Here is a 19,261-nt window from a genome sequence, read left to right on the forward strand (position 1 = left end):
ACATGGTAGTAGGGACAGTTCAAAGCGTTTTGGATGTTGAGTCACAGTGGTCCAAGTGTGCACCTTTCACCAGAAATAGTGAACAAACCTCCACCTCGTGAAGCACACTCCCCCAGGGGGTCAAACTCACCAGAAACCTCATAATGAGCCAGCATTAAAGTTAGATATTCAACAGCTACTCAGATCCTAAGCCCTTGTACACACGGTCGGATAATCTGTCGGATTGCGTCTTATCGGACCGTGTCGTTGGATAATCCGACTGTGTGTGGTATGCATCGGACTGATTCCGTCCGAATCTCCGTCCGACCCAATTTTCCAACATGTTGGAAATATTTCCCGACCAACTGGGCCGGACGGACCTAATCCGATCATGTGTAGAGCATTTTCATCGGACCAAGTGCCACGCATGCTCACATTCAAATTCCTACATCAAAGCTATTGGCTACTAGCCTGAACGTAGTCCCATCGTAACGAAATTACGTCATCACGTTCTGAAAGAACGGATTTTTCGCCAACTTGGCCCGACCGTGTGTATGCAACAGTTTCGGACAAGATCCGACGGACAAAATCCGACAGGCAAAATCCGACGGATTTGGTTGTGGAAATCTCCGACCGTGTGTACGTGGGCTAAGTCCTCATCACCAACAAGATCCATTAGTATAAAGGCTCCAAAATGATGTCATAAAACACAAGAAAAACAGCACATGGCATAATCTTGTTTATTTATAGACAAAACCCCTATACAGAAGAGGACCCCTTAGTAATAACTGCGTACATAAAGATAAAAACCACAAGCATAAAGAATATGTGACCCAAAGGGCGCTATCACCATCAGCCATCCTGGATGGAGCGAGCATCTCCTTACAGATACCGCAGTCACTTCCAGGAAGACGGTGGAGGATGGTGGAGCGCAAAACGTCACTTCCAGAATGTCGTGCTGGTCACACCCTAGGGCACTTGCTCCACCCAGGATGGCTGATTATGGTGATAGCGCCCTCTGGATCACATATTCTTTATGCTTGTGGCTTTTATCTTTATGTACGCAGTTATTACTAAGGGGTCCTCTTCTGTATAGGGGTTTTGTCTGTAGGTGCTTTTTAGGCCTTTTTCACACACCTCTCTTTTGTAAGTACTGTAACTATGATATACTTTCCTATCCATTTACTAATGCTCGCAGCATAAGGCTCAAAAATAGTCAATGTTGATTGAGAGAGTAAAGTTCCGCTTTAATGATGCTGGAGAAACCTACCCTGGGCTTACTTTCTCCTGAGTGTTTTCCACTTCTTTTCTATTTTAAAACAAAACAAACCAATGTTCTAGGTATCCCTAGTTTATGGTGACTACGGATTGCTTTACAACATACATTTTGACATATAAAACCTCTGATTTAAAAGCGGGAGTCCGCCGTTTTTTTTTTTTTTTAAAGCCAGCAGCTACAAATACTGCAGCTGCTGACTTTTAAAATAATGACACTTACCCGCCCAGCGCGCCCGCGATGTCAGCACCCGAAGCCGATCTCTCAATTGTCTCTCAGGTGCTGCCGCCGCCATCTTGGCTATGGGAATCAGGAAGTGGAGCCTTGCGGCTTAATTTCCCGGTTCCCTACTGCGCATGCTCGAGTCGCGCTGCGCAATAAGGATGGTCCCCGCTGTCTTTGGGATCCCTGTGTTTCCCAGCAGACAGCGGGGGACCTTCAGAAAGGGGCGTAGATATCTGTGGAAAGGGGTGTATATTCTGCAGATATCTATGCCGGAAGTGGGTGCAGATACCTGTACTGTACAGGTACCTGCACCCCCCTCCCCCCTGAAAGGTGCCAATTGTGGCGCCGGAGGGGGGGAGGGTTCCAATGAGCGGAAGCTCCACTTTAGGGTGGACCTCTGCTTTAATTTTGCAGCTTTATCAACAAACTACAGTTAAACCTCAAAGTCCTGCCTATATTGCACGCCGGGAGTCATCTCAAAATCCTGACCATATTAAACGCCTGTACCTAGAGGTCTTGCAGGTGAACAAATGTAGCTGTTGTTTCATGAATGTTGTAAAATACAGTCCAATCACCTGGAGGTCCATATGGAAACGTTTTTTGGGAAGGTAAAAACCTCTGCATTTTTTAACCATCTGTGTCCCATTGGGTAGAATCACCTTACTTTATGTCCTGCAGACAGAAGAAGAAATCTCTTTAAGAGGAAAGTCACTGGAAAAAATGGTCCATATTGAGAATTTTTTTTCCCTCCATCCCTATTGCAGTGAGAACTCAAAATTTAAAATTTTGCTTCCATTTCAGTCCAATTGATAGCGGTTGCCAGGACCCATAAGGGTTGATTTGCTGAAGGCAAATGGACCAGGCACTTTGCAAAGTTGCAGTTGCCCTAGCAAGTGCAGTTGCTCCAGAGCTTAGTAAATTGGGTAAAGCTTCACTTTGCAAAGAATACCCAATCGCGTGCAAGGAAAATAAAATAAACAGCATTTTTGCTTGCACAGGATTGGATGATGGAAGTCAGCAGAGCTTCTGCTCATTTACTAAACTAAACTCTGGAGCAACAGCACTTTCCAAAGTGTACAGCCTATTTGCTTTTAGGAAATGAACCCCCTAGAGAGGGTGAATCTCGCTGTTGGAGGCACAGACAGTAATAAAAACTTGAATGGGCTTTTAACTCTTCTTTACTCTATCCAAAACTTAAAACTCAAAAAAAAAAGGCTTTGGGGGCCTTAGATACCCTTTGAAAAGACTCTCATTGGGGAAAAGAGGAGCCAAATGCTGCAGGTGTGGAATACAGGAGGGACCTAGAGGTCCCATAGCTTCCCAAATCTTCCTATCATGGCTGTCCGCCTGGTTGTTTTAATAGACAAAGCTTCCACACTTTGAGGTTGTGTTGGAGTTTGTCATTAGGTGTCTGCATATATACAGCAGTTTGCCCTCCTTCCCTCAGAGACAGAGTCTGTTTAGGACAGTGATGGCGAACCTTGGCACCCCAGATGTTTTGGAACTACATTTCCCATGATGCTCATGCACTCTGCAGTGTAGTGGAGCATCATGGGAAATGTAGTTCCAAAACATCTGGGGTGCCAAGGTTCGCCATCACTGGTTTAGGAAATACACCATTGTTTTGCAGTCTGGAAATCTGTAGACTTTGGGGCAGATTTACTAAAACTGGTGCACACAGAATCTGACGCAACTGTGCATAGGGATTGATTTACTAAAGGCCAATAGACTTTGCACTCTGCAAGTGCAGTTGCTCCAGAGCTTAGTAAATTAGATAAAGCTTCACTTTTCCAAGGATACGCAATCATTTGCAAGGAAAATATAAAAAAAGAAAATATAAACAACAGCATTTTTGCTTGCACATGATTGAAGCTTCTGGTCATTCACTAATATCTGGAGCAACTGTTCTTGCAGAGTGCAACTGCACTTTGAAAAGTGCACAGTGTATTTGCCTTTAGTAAATCAACCCCATCACAACCAATCAGCTTCCAGGTTTTATTGCCAAAGCTTAATTCAACAAGCTGAAGTTAGAAGCTGATTGATTACTATGCACAACTGCATCAGATTCGGTGTGCACCAGTTTTAGTAAATCCCCCCCCCCCCCCCCCCCCCATTGTGTTTTTATCTCAGCCCCTGCCAGCTCTTTGGACTAATAATGATCATCATGTTGGAGAAGCCTACCCTGAGCTTACTTTCTCCTTTACTCTCCTGAGTGTTTTCCACTTCTTTTCTCTTTTAAAATAAAATAACCAAATGTTCTAGTTATCCCCCATCCTTGCTCAGCTATATAACTAGAGAGCCTAACGTCTTACTTTTTATTCCTACTGGCCAAAGACTGGCCCCCCAAATAGTCTGATAGACCGTACATCTGTCTTATATGACTATGGATTGCTATACAACATACATTTTGACATTTAAAACCTCTGATTATAATTTTGCAGGAATATCTAGAACGTATGCAGAGAAACAAATCTCCATGTAAGAACAACATTCAAAAACCTGGTCTACCTCGACGCGAGGACCTAGAGGACTTACAGGTGAACAAATGTAGCTGTGGTTTCATGAAAGTTTTAAGATGCAGTCCAATCACCCGGAGGTCCATATGGAAAAAATGTTCAGGAAGATTAACCAGTTAAGGACCGAGCCTCTTTCTGAGATATGTTGTTTACAAGTTAAAAACAGTTTTTTTGTTAGAAAATTACTTAGAATCTCCAAACATTATACTTTTTTTTTATATAACACCCTAGAGAATATAATGGTGGTCGTTGCAATACTTTCTGTCACACCGTATTTGCGCAGCGGTCTTACAAAATACACTTTTTGAATTAAAAAATAAGTCACCAGTACAGTAAGCCCGATGTTTAAATATTGTGAAAGATAGTGTTACGCTGAGTAAATTGATACCTAACATGTCACGCTTCAAAATTGCGCCCGCTCGTGGAATGGTGAGAAACTTATACCCTTTAAAATCTCCATAGACGACATTTAAAAAATTCTACAGGTTTTATTTTTTAGAATTACAGAGGAGGTCTAGGGCTAGAATTATTGCTCTCACTCTACCGATCGTGGTGATACCTCACATGTGTGGTTTGAACACCGTTTTCATATGCGAGTGCTACTCACGTATGCGTTCGCTTCTGCACACGAGCTTGTCGGGACGGGGCGCGTTTAAAAATGTTTTTTTTTTTCTTATTTATTTTACCTTTTATATTTTATTTTTACACTGTTTTTAAAAAAAAAAAATTATGCCACTTTTATTCCTATTACAAGGAATGTAAACATCCCTTGTAATAGAAAAAAAGCATGACATGTCCTCTTAGGCCCGATTCACACCTATGCATTTTTAGTGCTTTTTGCATTTTGCAGATTTCTACTTCAGTCCATTTAAAATGGTTTCCTATGGAACACGTTCTGTAGTGCAAATCTGCAAAAATGCAAAAAGCACTAAAAATGCATAGGTGTGAATCCAGCCTTAAATATGAGATCTGGTGTCAAAAAGACCCCAGATCTCATATTTAGACTAAAATGCAATAAAAAAAAAGCAAAACAAAAATGTGTAATTTAAAAAAAAAATAAAAAAAAAATGGCCCTTTAAGAGCTATGGTGACGCTTTGACATGGCTTCCGCCAGGACACATTGAGGGTGAATCTCCCTGCTGGAGACACAAGAAAAGCCTGATGGGGTTTTGAACACTTCTCTACTTTATCCAAAACTGGAAAAATAATGGCTTTAGATATCATTTAACACCTTCCTGCCCGGCCTATAGCAGATTGACATCCGGGTGGGGGCTTTACCATCCTGACTGGACATCATGTGATGTCCTTCACATTGCGATGCTCGTGTGTGCCGATCGGTGGTGAGCTGTGTCCCTCCGACATACCGCATCACTGACCAGGCTAAAGAGCCGATGGTGTAGGCTCTTTAACATGTGACCAGATGTGTCCAATCATAGCTGATCACATGGAAAAAAATGCTGGTTACTGGCATTTTCTTTCCTCATCAGTGCCCTGATGATAAGTGCAGCCCCATCAGTGCAACATATCAGTGCACCATATCAGTGCCACCTTATCAGTGCAGCCTCATCAGTGCCCATCAGTGCAGTCTCATCAGGGCCAATCAGTGCAGTTTATCAGTGCCCATCAGTGCCACCTCATTAGTGCCCATCGTTGCAGCCTCATCAGTGCCCATCAGTGCAGTCTCATCAGTGTGCATCAGTGCAGCCTCATCAGTGCCCATCAGTGCAGCCTCATCAGTGCCCATCAGTGCAACCTCATCATTGCTCATCAGTGCAGTCTCATCAGTGTCCATCAGTGCAGCCTCATCAGTGCCACCTCATTAGTGTCCATCAGTACAGTTTCCTCAGGACCCATCAGTGCAGTCTCATCAGGGCCCATCAGTGCAGTTTATCAGTGCCCCTCAGTGCAGTCTCATTGGGGCCCATCAGTGCAGTTTATTAGTGCCCGTCAGTGCCACCTCATTAGTGCCCATCAGTGCAGCCTCATCAGTGGCCATCAGTGCAGTCTCATCAGTGTACATCAGTGCAGCCTCATCAGTGCCCATCAATGCAGTCTCAGCAGTGCCCATCAGTGCAGCCTCATAAGTGCTCATCAGTGCAGCCTCATCGGTGCCCATCAGTGCCAACTCATTAGTGTCCATCAGTGCAGTCTCATCAGGGCCCATCAGTGCAGTCTCATCAGGGCCCATCAGTGCAGTTTATCAGTGCCCATTAGTGCAGTTTATCAGAGCCCATCAGTGCCACCTCATTACGGTCCATCAATGCAGCCTCATCAGTGCCCATCAGTGCAGCCTCATCGGTGCCCATCAGTGCCAACTCATTAGTGTCCATCAGTGCAGTCTCATCAGGGCCCATCAGTGCAGTCTCATCAGGGCCCATCAGTGCAGTTTATCAGTACCCATCAGTGCAGTTTTTCAGAGCCCATCAGTGCTACCTCATTACGGTCCATCAATGCAGCCTCATCAGTGCCCATCAGTGCAGCCTCATCAGTGCCCATCAGTGCAGCCTCATCAGTGCCCATCAGTGCAGTCTCACCAGTGCCCATCAGTGCAGCCTAATCCGTGCTTATTAGTAGACATGTGCATTCGTTTTCGTCCGAATGCATTTTCGTCCGAATTTCAGCTATTTTCGTTTTCGTTTTGACAAACGATAACGAAAGCACAAAATCCGAAAAACGAAATTTCCGACATAAATAAATGCTTTATTTTCGTTTTCATTGTTACAACAGTTCGATATAGAATAGGAGATTCGACATGACTCTGACAACAATCTGTGTCTATAGAACCTGTGGTCGAATGTGCCTAACCTTACCTCTATTAGTCCAAGATTATATAGAGAAAATATTCGACAGAGAAAAAAGATTTGACAGAGAGAAAAGATTCTGCAAGTTACTGTCCTAAAAAGTGTTTGGGGACCCGGGTCCTGCCCCAGGGGACATGTATCAATGCAAAAAAAAGTTTTAAAAACGGCCGTTTTTTCGGGAGCAGTGATTTTAATAATGATTAAAGTGAAACAATAAAAGTGTAATATTCCTTTAAATTTCGTAGGGGGGGGGGGGGTTGTCTATAGTATGCCTGTGAAGGGGCGCATGTTTCCTGTGCTTAGAACTGTCCCTGCACAAAGTGTCATTTATGCAGGAAAAAAAGTCCTTTAAAATCACTCGCAGCTATTATGAATTGTCGGCTCCGTAATACAGAGAACACTCATTGAAAGTCATTGATAAAAAAAAAAGAAATAAATAAAAAAAAAAGCGTGGGGGTCCCCCAAATTCAATTACCAGGCCCTTCAGGTCTGGTATGGATATTAAGGGGAACCCTGCCTCAAATTTAAGAAAAAATTTGACGTGGGGTTCCCCCTAAATATCCATAACCAGACCCTTCAGGTCTGGGATGGATATTAAGGGGAACCCCGCATCAAATTTAAAAAAAAATTGACGTGGGGTTCCCCCTAAAAATCCATACCAGACCCTTTATCCGAGCACGCAACCTGGCAGGCTGCAGGAAAAGAGGGGGGGACGAGAGAGCGGCCCCCCTCCCTCCTGAACCGTACCAGGCCACATGCCCTCAACATTGGGAGGATGCTTTGGGGGTCTGTGACCCCTCAAAGCACCTTGTCCCCATGTTGATGAGGACAAGGGCCTCATCCCCACAACCCTGGCCGGTGGTTGTGGAGGTCTGCGGGCGGGGGGCTTATCAGAATCTGGAAGCCCCCTTTAACAAGGGGACCCCCAGATCCCGGCCCCCCCCCCTGTTTGAAATGGTAAGGGGGTACAAAAGTACCCCTACCATTTCACAAAGAAAGTGTAAAAAATGGTTATATAAAACAAACACACTTTTGAAAAATTCCTTTATTAAAAATAAAAAAATAAAAAAAAGATTCCAGCGGCGGTAATCCACTCTTGCTATCCAGCGACGGACGGTCATCTCTTCAGCGATGGCTCATCTCATCCAGCGCAGCGAATACATCCTTCTTCTGTCTCCGTGGAGGAGACACTGCAGGCATTCCGGCTGCTGACGTTTCTTATATACGGAGGGCGGGGCCACCCGTCACCTGACCCCGCCCCCCTCTGACGCAAGGGGAAACCCGGGGTTCCCTGTGACGTATGGGTGACTCGCAACCCTCTGATGTAACACAGGCAGGTTTCCGTTACATCAGAGGGGGGCGGGGTCACCCATACGTCACGGGGAACCCCGGGTTTCCCCTTGCGTCAGAGGGAGGCGGGGTCAGGTGACGGGTGGCCCGCCCTCCGTATATAAGAAACGTCAGCCTCCGGAATGCCTGCAGTGTCTCCTCCACGGAGACAGAAGAAGGATGCTGCGCTGCGCTGGATGAGATGAGCCATCGCTGGAGAGATGACCGTCCGTCGCTGGATAGCAAGAGTGGATTACCGCCGCTGGAATCTTTTTTTTATTTTTTTATTTTTAATAAAGGAATTTTTCAAAAGTGTGTTTGTTTTATTTAACCATTTTTTACACTTTCTTTGTGAAATGGTAGGGGTACTTTTGTACCCCCTTACCATTTCAAACAGGGGGGGGGGGCCGGGATCTGGGGGTTTCCTTGTTAAAGGGGGCTTCCAGATTCTGATAAGCCCCCCGCCCGCAGACCTCCACAACCACCGGCCAGGGTTGTGGGGATGAGGCCCTTGTCCTCATCAACATGGGGACAAGGTGCTTTGAGGGGTCACAGACCCCCAAAGCATCCTCCCAATGTTGAGGGCATGTGGCCTGGTACGGTTCAGGAGGGAGGGGGGGCCGCTCTCTCGTCCCCCCCTCTTTTCCTGCGGCCTGCCAGGTTGCGTGCTCGGATAAAGAGTCTGGTATGGATTTTTAGGGGGAACCCCACGTCAATTTTTTTTTAAATTTGACGCGGAGTTCCCCTTAATATCCATACCAGACCTGAAGGGTCTGGTTATGGATATTTAGGGGGAACCCCACGTCAAATGTTTTCTTAAATTTGAGGCAGGGTTCCCCTTAATATCCATACCAGACCTGAAGGGCCTGGTAATTGAATTTGGGGGACCCCCAAGCTTTTTATTTATTTATTTTTTTATCAATGACTTTCAATGAGTGTTCTCTGTATTACGGAGCCGACAATTCATAATAGCTGCGAGTGATTTTAAAGGACTTTTTTTCCTGCATAAATGACACTTTGTGCAGGGACAGTTCTAAGCACCAGAAACATGAGCCCCTTCACAGGCATACTATAGACAACCCCCCCCCCCCCTACGAAATTTAAAGGAATATTACACTTTTATTGTTTCACTTTAATCATTATTAAAATAACTGCTCCCGAAAAAACGTCAGTTTTTAAAACTTTTTTTTGCATTGATACATGTCCCCTGGGGCAGGACCCGGGTCCCCAAACACTTTTTAGGACAGTAACTTGCAAATTAGCCTTTAAAATTAGCACTTTAGATTTTGAACGTTGGAGTCCCATAGACTTTAATAGGGTTCTAAAATATGCTATATAGTTAGCTCCGTTGAATCTTCTTTATACATTCGACAGACACCATAAGCCTTCCAAGACAGATTCGACCGTAATTCATGTGGATTTTCGGACGAATGCAATTTTTGAACGAAAAACGAAATAAATAAAAACGAATTTCGGGAGTAACTAAATAAATTAAGTTTTCGGACGAAAACGAAATTCCAAAACGAAATATTTTACTCTGCACATGTCTACTTATTAGTGAAGCCTCATCAGTGCCCATCAATGCAGCCTCATCAGTGCCCATCAATGCAACTTAACAGTGCCCATCAATGCAACCTATCAGTGCCCATCAGGGCAGCTTTCATTTTGTTAGCTAATTTCAACAAATACGTTCATTCGGAAATATCCAAAAAATAGTGAAAACTCGTTAAACAAATTCATAAACTGGAATATTGGAAAATTCGTAAATTCGAAAGCTCCTGAACGTAAATGCGAAAATTTCTAAATCCAAAAACGTGAAAATCCGAAAATAATAATGAAAATTCAAAAGAACGAAAATCTGAAAAATGTGAAAACCCAAAAATGAAAAAATCTGAAATAACTAAGTAATAATAACTTAAATATTACTAACTATTAAATTATAGGTATTGGAATTTCCTTTCAAATTTCGCTGTTAGTGAACGTAAAGAATAAAAATGTATTCAAAGCTATGAATTATCTGAAATAACGAATGCTGCCAATGGAACACAACAAATTGATAATAATAAATAACAATAATAATAATAATAAAAACTTTTATTATTATTTATTATTAATTAGTTCAGTTCCATTTGTTTAGATGCAGCATTTGTTTCAGATAATTCGTAACTTTGGATAAGTTTGTATTTGTTACGTTGACTAACAGACAAATTTAAAAGGAAATTCCATTTTAATAGTTAGATTAAGATTTTTGGATTTTAGTTTTTTAGAATTTTTGGATTTTTGTATTTCCGAATTTTTGATTGGTTCTGACTTCCTGGGTTTCATCATAACGAATAATTGTAATTAACAAAAATTCTTATTTTGTCCGATTCTAAATCTCCCATCGACTACCAGTACCAGTCTCCCACTCCAATATTAAAAAAGGTAATTTTCCCAACCCTCACTCAGCAGCAGAAGAAAACCTCTGATTGGTCAACAAAACACCAGTCACATTTTCATTGTAACGGAATTTGGATCCAAAATTCGTAAATTAAATTTCGTATTTCGTACAAAATTCAGAAGCATAGCAATTCGTATTTCCGATCCTCCCAAAAGTATGAATTTACGGAAATACGTATGAATTTTGGATCCGTACGAAACTAATCCCACATGTCTAATATGGGTACAGTGTTGCATGACTGCCCAATTGTCTTTTAGCTCTTAACCACTTCAGCCCCGGAAGAATTTACCCCCTTCCTGACCAGAGCACTTTTTGCGATTCGGCACTGCACTGATTCGGCAACTGACAATTGCGCGGTCGTGCGATGTGGCTCCCAAACAAAATTGATGTCTTTTTTTTCCCCACAAATAGAGCTTTCTTTTGGTGGTATTTGATCGCCTCTGCGGTTTTTATTTTTTGCGATATGAACAAAAAAAGAGCGACAATTTTGAAAAAAAAACATTATTTTTTACTTTTTGCTATAATAAATATCCCCTAAAAATATATAAAAAAACGATTTTTTTCCTCAATTTAGGCCGACACATATTCTTCTACATATTTTTTGGTAAAAAAAAGCGCAATAAGCGATTATTGATTGGTTTGCGCAAAAGTTCCCACGGGCACATGCGCCCTCGCCGCCTGTTAAAGGGCAATGTACAGGTATGTGATTCTGCCTGTATGTGCCCTTTTGCCGACTTATATCGGCATGAGGCGGTCAGGAAGTGTTTTTTGCGATACGGCACTGCGTCATTTTAACTGACAATTGCGCAGTCGTGTGGCGTTGAACCCAAACAAAATTGATGTCCTTTTTTTTCCAAAAATAGAGATTTCTTTTGGTGGTATTTGATCATCTCTGCGTTTTTTTTTTTTGCACTATAAACAAAAAAAGGGACAATTTAAAAAAATATATATATTTTTTACTTTTTGCTATAATAAATATCCCTGAAAAATAATAATACAAATAATTCTTCATCAGTTTAGGCCGATATGTATTCTTCTATATATTTTTGGTAAAAATTTTTTAAAAACAATTTGTGTATATTGGTTTGCGCAAATGTTATAGCGTCTACAAAATATGGAATAGATTTATGGCATTTTTATTATTTATTTATTTTTTACTAATAATGGTGGCGATCTGCGATTTTTAGTGGGACTGCGACATTACGGCAGGCAGATTGGACACTTTTTTGGGACCATTGACATTTATACAATGATCAGAGCTATAAATAGGGAAGGGAATATGCCCCTTAGCAAATGTGTTAAAGTTTCACATTGCAAAGGATACCAGTAATCACATGCAAGGGAAAAAAAAAAAAAAAACGGCATGTTTGCTTGCCCTTGATTGGACGTTGGAACTCAGCAGATTCACCTCATTTACTAAGTTCAGGAGTAAATTCCCTTGTGGAGTAGACATGTGCATTCGTTTTCGTCCGAATGCATTTTCGTCCGAATTTCAGCTATTTTCGTTTTCGTTTTGACAAACGATAACGAAAGCACAAAATCCGAAAAACCAAAGATCCGACATAAATAAATGCTTTATTTTCGTTTTCATTGTTACAACAGTTCGATATAGAATAGGAGATTCGACATGACTCTGACAACAATCTGTGTCTATAGAACCTGTGGTCGAATGTGCCTAACCTTACCTCTATTAGTCCAAGATTATATAGAGCAAATATTCGACAGAGAAAAAAGATTTGACAGAGAGAAAAGATTCTGCAAGTTACTGTCCTAAAAAGTGTTTGGGGACCCGGGTCCTGCCCCAGGGGACATGTATCAATGCAAAAAAAAGTTTTAAAAACAGCCGTTTTTTCGGGAGCAGTGATTTTAATAATGATTAAAGTGAAACAATAAAAGTGTAATATTCCTTTAAATTTCGTAGGGGGGGGTTGTCTATAGTATGCCTGTGAAGGGGCGCATTTTTCCCGTGCTTAGAACAGTCCCTGCACAAAGTGTCATTTATGCAGGAAAAAAAGTCCTTTAAAATCACTCGCAGCTATAATGAATTGTCGGCTCCCGTAATACAGAGAACACTCATTGAAAGTCATTGATAAAAAAATAAATAAATAAATAAAAAAAAAAGCGTGGGGGTCCCCCAAATTCAATTTCCAGGCCCTTCAGGTCTGGTATGGATATTAAGGGGAACCCTGCCTCAAATTTAAGAAAAAATTTGACGTGGGGTTCCCCCTAAATATCCATAACCAGACCCTTCAGGTCTGGTATGGATATTAAGGGGAACCCCGCATCAAATTTAAAAAAAATTTGACATGGGGTTCCCCCTAAAAATCCATACCAGACCCTTTATCCGAGCACGCAACCTGGCAGGCCGCAGGAAAAGAGGGGGGGACGAGAGAGCGGCCCCCCCTCCCTCCTGAACCGTACCAGGCCACATGCCCTCAACATTGGGAGGATGCTTTGGGGGTCTGTGACCCCTCAAAGCACCTTGTCCCCATGTTGATGAGGACAAGGGCCTCATCCCCACAACCCTGGCCGGTGGTTGTGGAGGTCTGCGGGCGGGGGGCTTATCAGAATCTGGAAGCCCCCTTTAACAAGGGGACCCCCAGATCCCGGCCCCCCCCCTGTTTGAAATGGTAAGGGGGTACAAAAGTACCCCTACCATTTCACAAAGAAAGTGTAAAAAATGGTTAAATAAAACAAACACACTTTTGAAAAATTCCTTTATTAAAAATAAAAAAAAGATTCCAGCGGCGGTAATCCACTCTTGCTATCCAGCGACGGACGGTCAGCTCTCCATCGATGTCTAATGTCATCCAGCGCAGCGCAGCATCCTTCTTCTGTCTCCGTGGAGGAGACACTACAGACATTCCGGCGGCTTGACGTTTCTTATATAGGGTGGGCGGGGCCACCCGTCACCTGACCCCGCCCCCCTCTGACGCAAGGGGAAACCCGGGGTTCCCTGTGACGTAGGGGTGACCCGCACCCCTCTGATGTAACACAGGCAGGTTTCCGTTACATCAGAGGGGGGCGGGGTCACCCATACGTCACGGGGAACCCCGGGTTTCCCCTTGCGTCAGAGGGGGGCGGGGTCAGGTGACGGGTGGCCCCGCCCTCCGTATATAAGAAACGTCAGCGCCGGAATGCCTCCAGTGTCTCCGTGGAGGAGACAGAAGAAGGATGCTGCGCTGCGCTGGATGACATTAGACATCGATGGAGAGCTGACCGTCCGTCGCTGGATAGCAAGAGTGGATTACCGCCGCTGGAATCTTTTTTTTATTTTTAATAAAGGAATTTTTAAAAAGTGTGTTTGTTTTATTTAAAAAATTTTTACACTTTCTTTGTGAAATGGTAGGGGTACTTTTGTACCCCCTTACCATTTCAAACAGGGGGGGGGCCGGGATCTGGGGGTCCCCTTGTTAAAGGGGGCTTCCAGATTCTGATAAGCCCCCCGCCCGCAGACCTCCACAACCACCGGCCAGGGTTGTGGGGATGAGGCCCTTGTCCTCATCAACATGGGGACAAGGTGCTTTGAGGGGTCCCGGACCCCCAAAGCATCCTCCCAATGTTGAGGGCATGTGGCCTGGTACGGTTCAGGATGGAGGGGGGGCCGCTCTCTCGTCCCCCCCTCTTTTCCTGCGGCCTGCCAGGTTGCATGCTCGGATAAAGGGTCTGGTATGGATTTTTAGGGGGAACCCCATGTCAATTTTTTTTTTAATTTGACGCGGGGTTCCCCTTAATATCCATACCAGACCTGAAGGGTCTGATTATGGATATTTAGGGGGAACCCCACGTCAAATTTTTTCTTAAATTTGAGGCAGGGTTCTCCTTAATATCCATACCAGACCTGAAGGGCCTGGTAATTGAATTTGGGGGACCCCCACGCTTTTTTTTTTATTTATTTATTTATTTATTTTTTTATCAATGACTTTCAATGAGTGTTCTCTGTATTACGGGAGCCGACAATTCATAATAGCTGCGAGTGATTTTAAAGGACTTTTTTTCCTGCATAAATGACACTTTGTGCAGGGACAATTCTAAGCACGGGAAACATGCGCCCCTTCACAGGCATACTATAGACAACCCCCCCCCTACGAAATTTAAAGGAATATTACACTTTTATTGTTTCACTTTAATCATTATTAAAATCACTGCTCCCGAAAAAACGGCCGTTTTTAAAACTTTTTTTTGCATTGATACATGTCCCCTGGGGCAGGACCCGGGTCCCCAAACACTTTTTAGGACAGTAACTTGCAAATTAGCCTTTAAAATTAGCACTTTAGATTTTGAACGTTGGAGTCCCATAGACTTTAATAGGGTTCTAAAGTATGCTATATAGTTAGCTCCGTCGAATCTTCTTTATACATTCGACAGACACCATAAGCCTTCCAAGACAGATTCGACCGTAATTCATGTGGATTTTCGGACGAATGCAATTTTTGAACGAAAAACAAAATAAATAAAAACGAATTTCGGGAGTAACTAAATAAATTAAGTTTTCAGACGAAAACGAAATTCCGAAACGAAATATTTTACTCTGCACATGTCTATTGTGGAGTGCAACTGTCCTTGCAAAGTGAATAGCTCATTTGCCTATAGTAAATCAACCCCTGTGTCTTTGTTACAACTCCTGCCAGCCCTTTGGACTAATAATGATCAGCACACTGGAGATACAGTGGAACCTTGGTTAACGAGTAACGTGGTTAACGAGCGTTTTGAAAGACGAGCAACTGTTTTTTTTTTTAAATCCTGACTCTGTTTGCGAGTGTTGTCTTGCAAAACGAGCAGAATTCAAACTAATGGGTTGTGCAGTACAACATTTGGCCAGAGGTGCGGGGGCACTCGGAATGGTTCGAAGCCGTTCGTAAATACACGGAATCACTGGAAATCACTGGAAATACTCGGAGACACGCGGAAATACTCCATTCTCGAGTGTTTCCGAGCCTTTCCGAGGGTATCCGAGTTCAGCCAAGCTGTCCCCGAGTATTTCCAAGATTCTCTGCTTGGATTACAAGCATTCTCCTGGAACGGATTATGCTCGTAATCCAAGTTTCCACTGTACTTACCTGAATTTTTCTTTCTCCTTTAATCCCTCCTAAGTTTTTCCCACTCCTGTCTCCTTAAGATCCCTTCCACACAGGGGCAGCGGGTCCGTTAGCGGTAAAGCAACTGCTAGTTTTAGCTTCGGTTTTCAGACGCTAGTGGGGCGCTTTTAACCCCCCCCCACTGGCAGCCAAGGAAAGGGTTATTAGCGCCCGTTTTGCGGCGCTGCCGGAGCGCTATGCAGGCACTTCGGCAGCGCTGCCTATTCATTTCAAAGCTGCAGCTTGCAGGACTTTCAAGCACACCGCTGGGGTGGCTTGAGAGGCAGTTTTCATGCGGTTTACAAGCGCTATTTTTAACGCAAAAATTCTTGAAAAGAGTTCCAGTATGAAAGGAGTCTTAAAATAGAACGACCAAATGTTCTAGTTATATGCCTGTCCCTGCTAAGGCTTACTCCTCTTTATGTCTACTGGTCACGGCCCGGCCCCGCAACAATCTGACCGACAGTACACCTGTCTTATGTAAATATGGACTGCTACACAACATGCATTTTGAGAACTTGACATTTAAAAACTCTGATTTTCATTTTGCAGGACTATCTAGATTGTATTCAGATCCAGAAAAACGCACCTGAGAACAATGGACTCCTGGACCCAAAAGTAATATATTGTTGCCTACCATTCATTATATGTTGTTGCATTTATTTTTTTTTCTTAGGTTTTTTTACCCTCTGTTTTCACCTGGTGATCTAACCAGTAACACACCTCCTGTATTAGAGTGTCTCCACTCTGGATGAATGAGCAAGGAGGGCAGCTTTGGACAACAGTAGACACATTTGTTTGTTTTTTTTGTTCTGTTTTTCAGGCCATTCGTTATGATCGCAATTCGTAAATTTGAAAAATCGTAAATTCGTAAATTTGTAAATTTTTAAATTCGAAAGTCCAAAAATAAGAAAGAAAATCTGAAAATTCAAAAGAATAATGAACTAACTAATAATAACTAACTAACTAAATATTAAATTATAGGTATTGGAATTTCCTTTCAAATTTGGCTGTTAGTGAACATAACAAATACAAATTTATTTGAAGCTACGAATTATCCAAAATAACGAATGCCGTATCTAAACAAAAGGAAAGGAAAAAATTTATAGTAAATAATAAAATATTTTTATTATTATTACTGTTATTTATTATTATTACTTTGTTGCGTTACATTTATTTAGATGCAACATGCATTATTTCGGATAATTGGTGACTTTGAATAAATTTGTATTTGTTGCGTTCACTAACAGCCAAATTCGAAAGGAAACTCTAATATCTACAATTTAATAGTTAGTAATAGTTAACTTATTATTAGTTAGTTATTATTTCAGATTTTCAAATTTTCAGGTTTTCGGATTTTCAAATTTTGAATTTAAGAATTTACGAATCTTCAAATTTATGAATTTTTGAATATTCGAATTTACAAATATTTGGAAAAATTAGTTAAATGGGTTTTCATTATTTCAGATATTTCCTAATTTGTTGAAATTTGTTAAAAAACTAATTTGGAACTAGATTGGAACGAAACAAATTGTTCATGTCTACACAACAGAAAAGAAAACATTTATTTTCTTTTGGGATAAAGGTTTTACATAAATAAAAGCTGATCATTGTAAGGACACCTGACAGGGTTAAATAGTTTGTCTCATCCCTGCAGGAAGCCTCTGAATTCAGAGTGGTAGCAATATTTGTTAGGCACTGTCAGGCAAGGGGATCTCCTGTCCAATAGGGCCAATACATGGTCTGTGCTCATAAATAAGTAACCTCTGATCATTGCCAAGGGGGCATTCCTAATCCCTCTGACACCAATGATGGTAAACTATTCTTCCCTGTGACACCAATGTTGGGGCATGTCAGGGAATGTCTGAACGATTAATTTAGTCAGCTAAATCGACCATTTAAATCAACCGATTAACAACAGTGCCTCCAATAAAAAAAAATATTTATAAAAATGACAAAGCTGACCTAGTTATTGCCAAGTTATTTTGTCTATTCAGAAATTATTTGAATAACACAACAAAACTGGGTGTAAATATGAACTGTAAATATTTATTTTACAAAAGTTGCTCACAAACACCATATAACAGTGAAATTGAGATTTGACATGGCACTATGAATTTGCAATAAGCCTTGGTATATATATATATATATATATATATATATATATATATATATATATATATATATATATATATATATATATATATATATATATATATATATATATATATATCAAATTTAAAAATGAATTTCCCCTTGCAGACAACATAACCGTTTTTTATCTACTTGGCAGACAATATTCTGCGTTTTAAGGATTCCCATTGCTATTCTCCTGGAGAAAGAGTAAGCTTTGAAATATGTAAAAGCGTGCACCATCATGGCCAAAAGAAAATAAAAAAAATAATAAAATTTAATTAAAAAAATGATCTAACTCTCGTAGTTATGTTATCATGGGAGAAATATTACAGTTAAGACTATTGCAATTGGCCCCATTAATTTAAGCAAACAAAAATCACCAAAAGGATATGTATGTTAGTATAAACATACATGTCTTATAATTAGCGTTCAAGTATACCAGATAGTGTAAATATATAAACAAATGAAGTGGCGACTTCTTATTGGTTTGACTTCTACTTAAGAGGAGGTATCTTCCCTATTTTAAATTCAATACAGAAAATATATATACAGTAGGACTTTATATATAAACCCTCAAAAGTAATTACAAATATATTTTTTAAAAACAATTATATTTTATTCAAATATCAAAACGACAACATATGCGTAAAAGCATTATTTTTTAAAACACTGTTAGTCACATATCACATGAGTGTGTTTAATCACAATTATTAAGAGAACCTTCCTAGAAATTTCCACTGAAGGTATCCCAGATGTGTGACAGGTAAGATTGACAGGTTTCACAGGAATATCATTTTCTCAGGATGTCTTTAGCCTTTCTTATATTTCGCATATGACATAAAGCAACGTTAAAGCTATAATTAGACAAAATATTGTAATTAGTGATATATAAACAACAAAATTCCATATAATCATAGTCAAGAAGATATAGGTTCAATGAAATAGAGTAGCAATGAGCCAAGTGTATGATAAAGCATGAAAAGTATATTACATAAGTACATATATGCGTGTCACATAACACGTAGTAGGAGGCAGTGCTGTTTTCTCTGTGGCCCCTGGTGGAAAGTCATACACCTGAGAAAACAGCACTGCCTCCTACTACGTGTTATGTGACACGCATATATGTTTCAAGGTACTTTTCCTGCTTTATCATACACTTGGCTCACTGCTCCTCAAGTTAATTTCTTCTTGACTATGATTATATGGAATTTTGTTGTTTATATAACACGAATTACAATATTTTGTCTAATTATAGTTTTAACGTTGCTTTATGTCATATGCGAAATATAAGAAAGGCTACAGAGATTCTAAAGAAGCAGTATTCCCGCGAAATGCATCGACCTCACCTGTTACACATTTGGGATACCTTCAGTGGAAATTTCTAGGACGGTTCTCTTAATAATTGTAATTAAATACACACATATGACATGTGACTAATAGTGTTTTAAAAAATAATAATGCCTTTACGTGATTGTTGTTCT

General features: G+C 41.2%; 1 protein-coding gene across 11 annotated transcripts in view; it reads left to right on the top strand.

Moving 5' to 3' along the window:
• LOC143984065 (uncharacterized) overlaps positions 1-19,261 on the top strand; it is a 96,069-nt gene that overhangs the window by 70,300 nt on the left and 6,508 nt on the right. For 8 of the 11 annotated variants that reach the window (XM_077484365.1, XM_077484362.1, XM_077484363.1 and 5 more), the window contains 2 exons: positions 3,922-4,017; positions 16,197-16,262. In XM_077484365.1, coding sequence (XP_077340491.1) covers positions 3,922-4,017; positions 16,197-16,262 — 162 coding nt within the window. The remainder of the gene's footprint in view (positions 1-3,921; positions 4,018-16,196; positions 16,263-19,261) is intronic. The other 3 variants (XM_077484366.1, XM_077484369.1, XM_077484370.1) reach the window with 1 other exon arrangement.

Source organism: Lithobates pipiens, unplaced genomic scaffold (genome assembly GCF_037356315.1).
Source record: "Lithobates pipiens isolate NorthernLeopardFrog02 unplaced genomic scaffold, aLitPip1_a1.2 Scaffold_16, whole genome shotgun sequence".
NCBI lineage: Eukaryota > Metazoa > Chordata > Amphibia > Anura > Ranidae > Lithobates > Lithobates pipiens.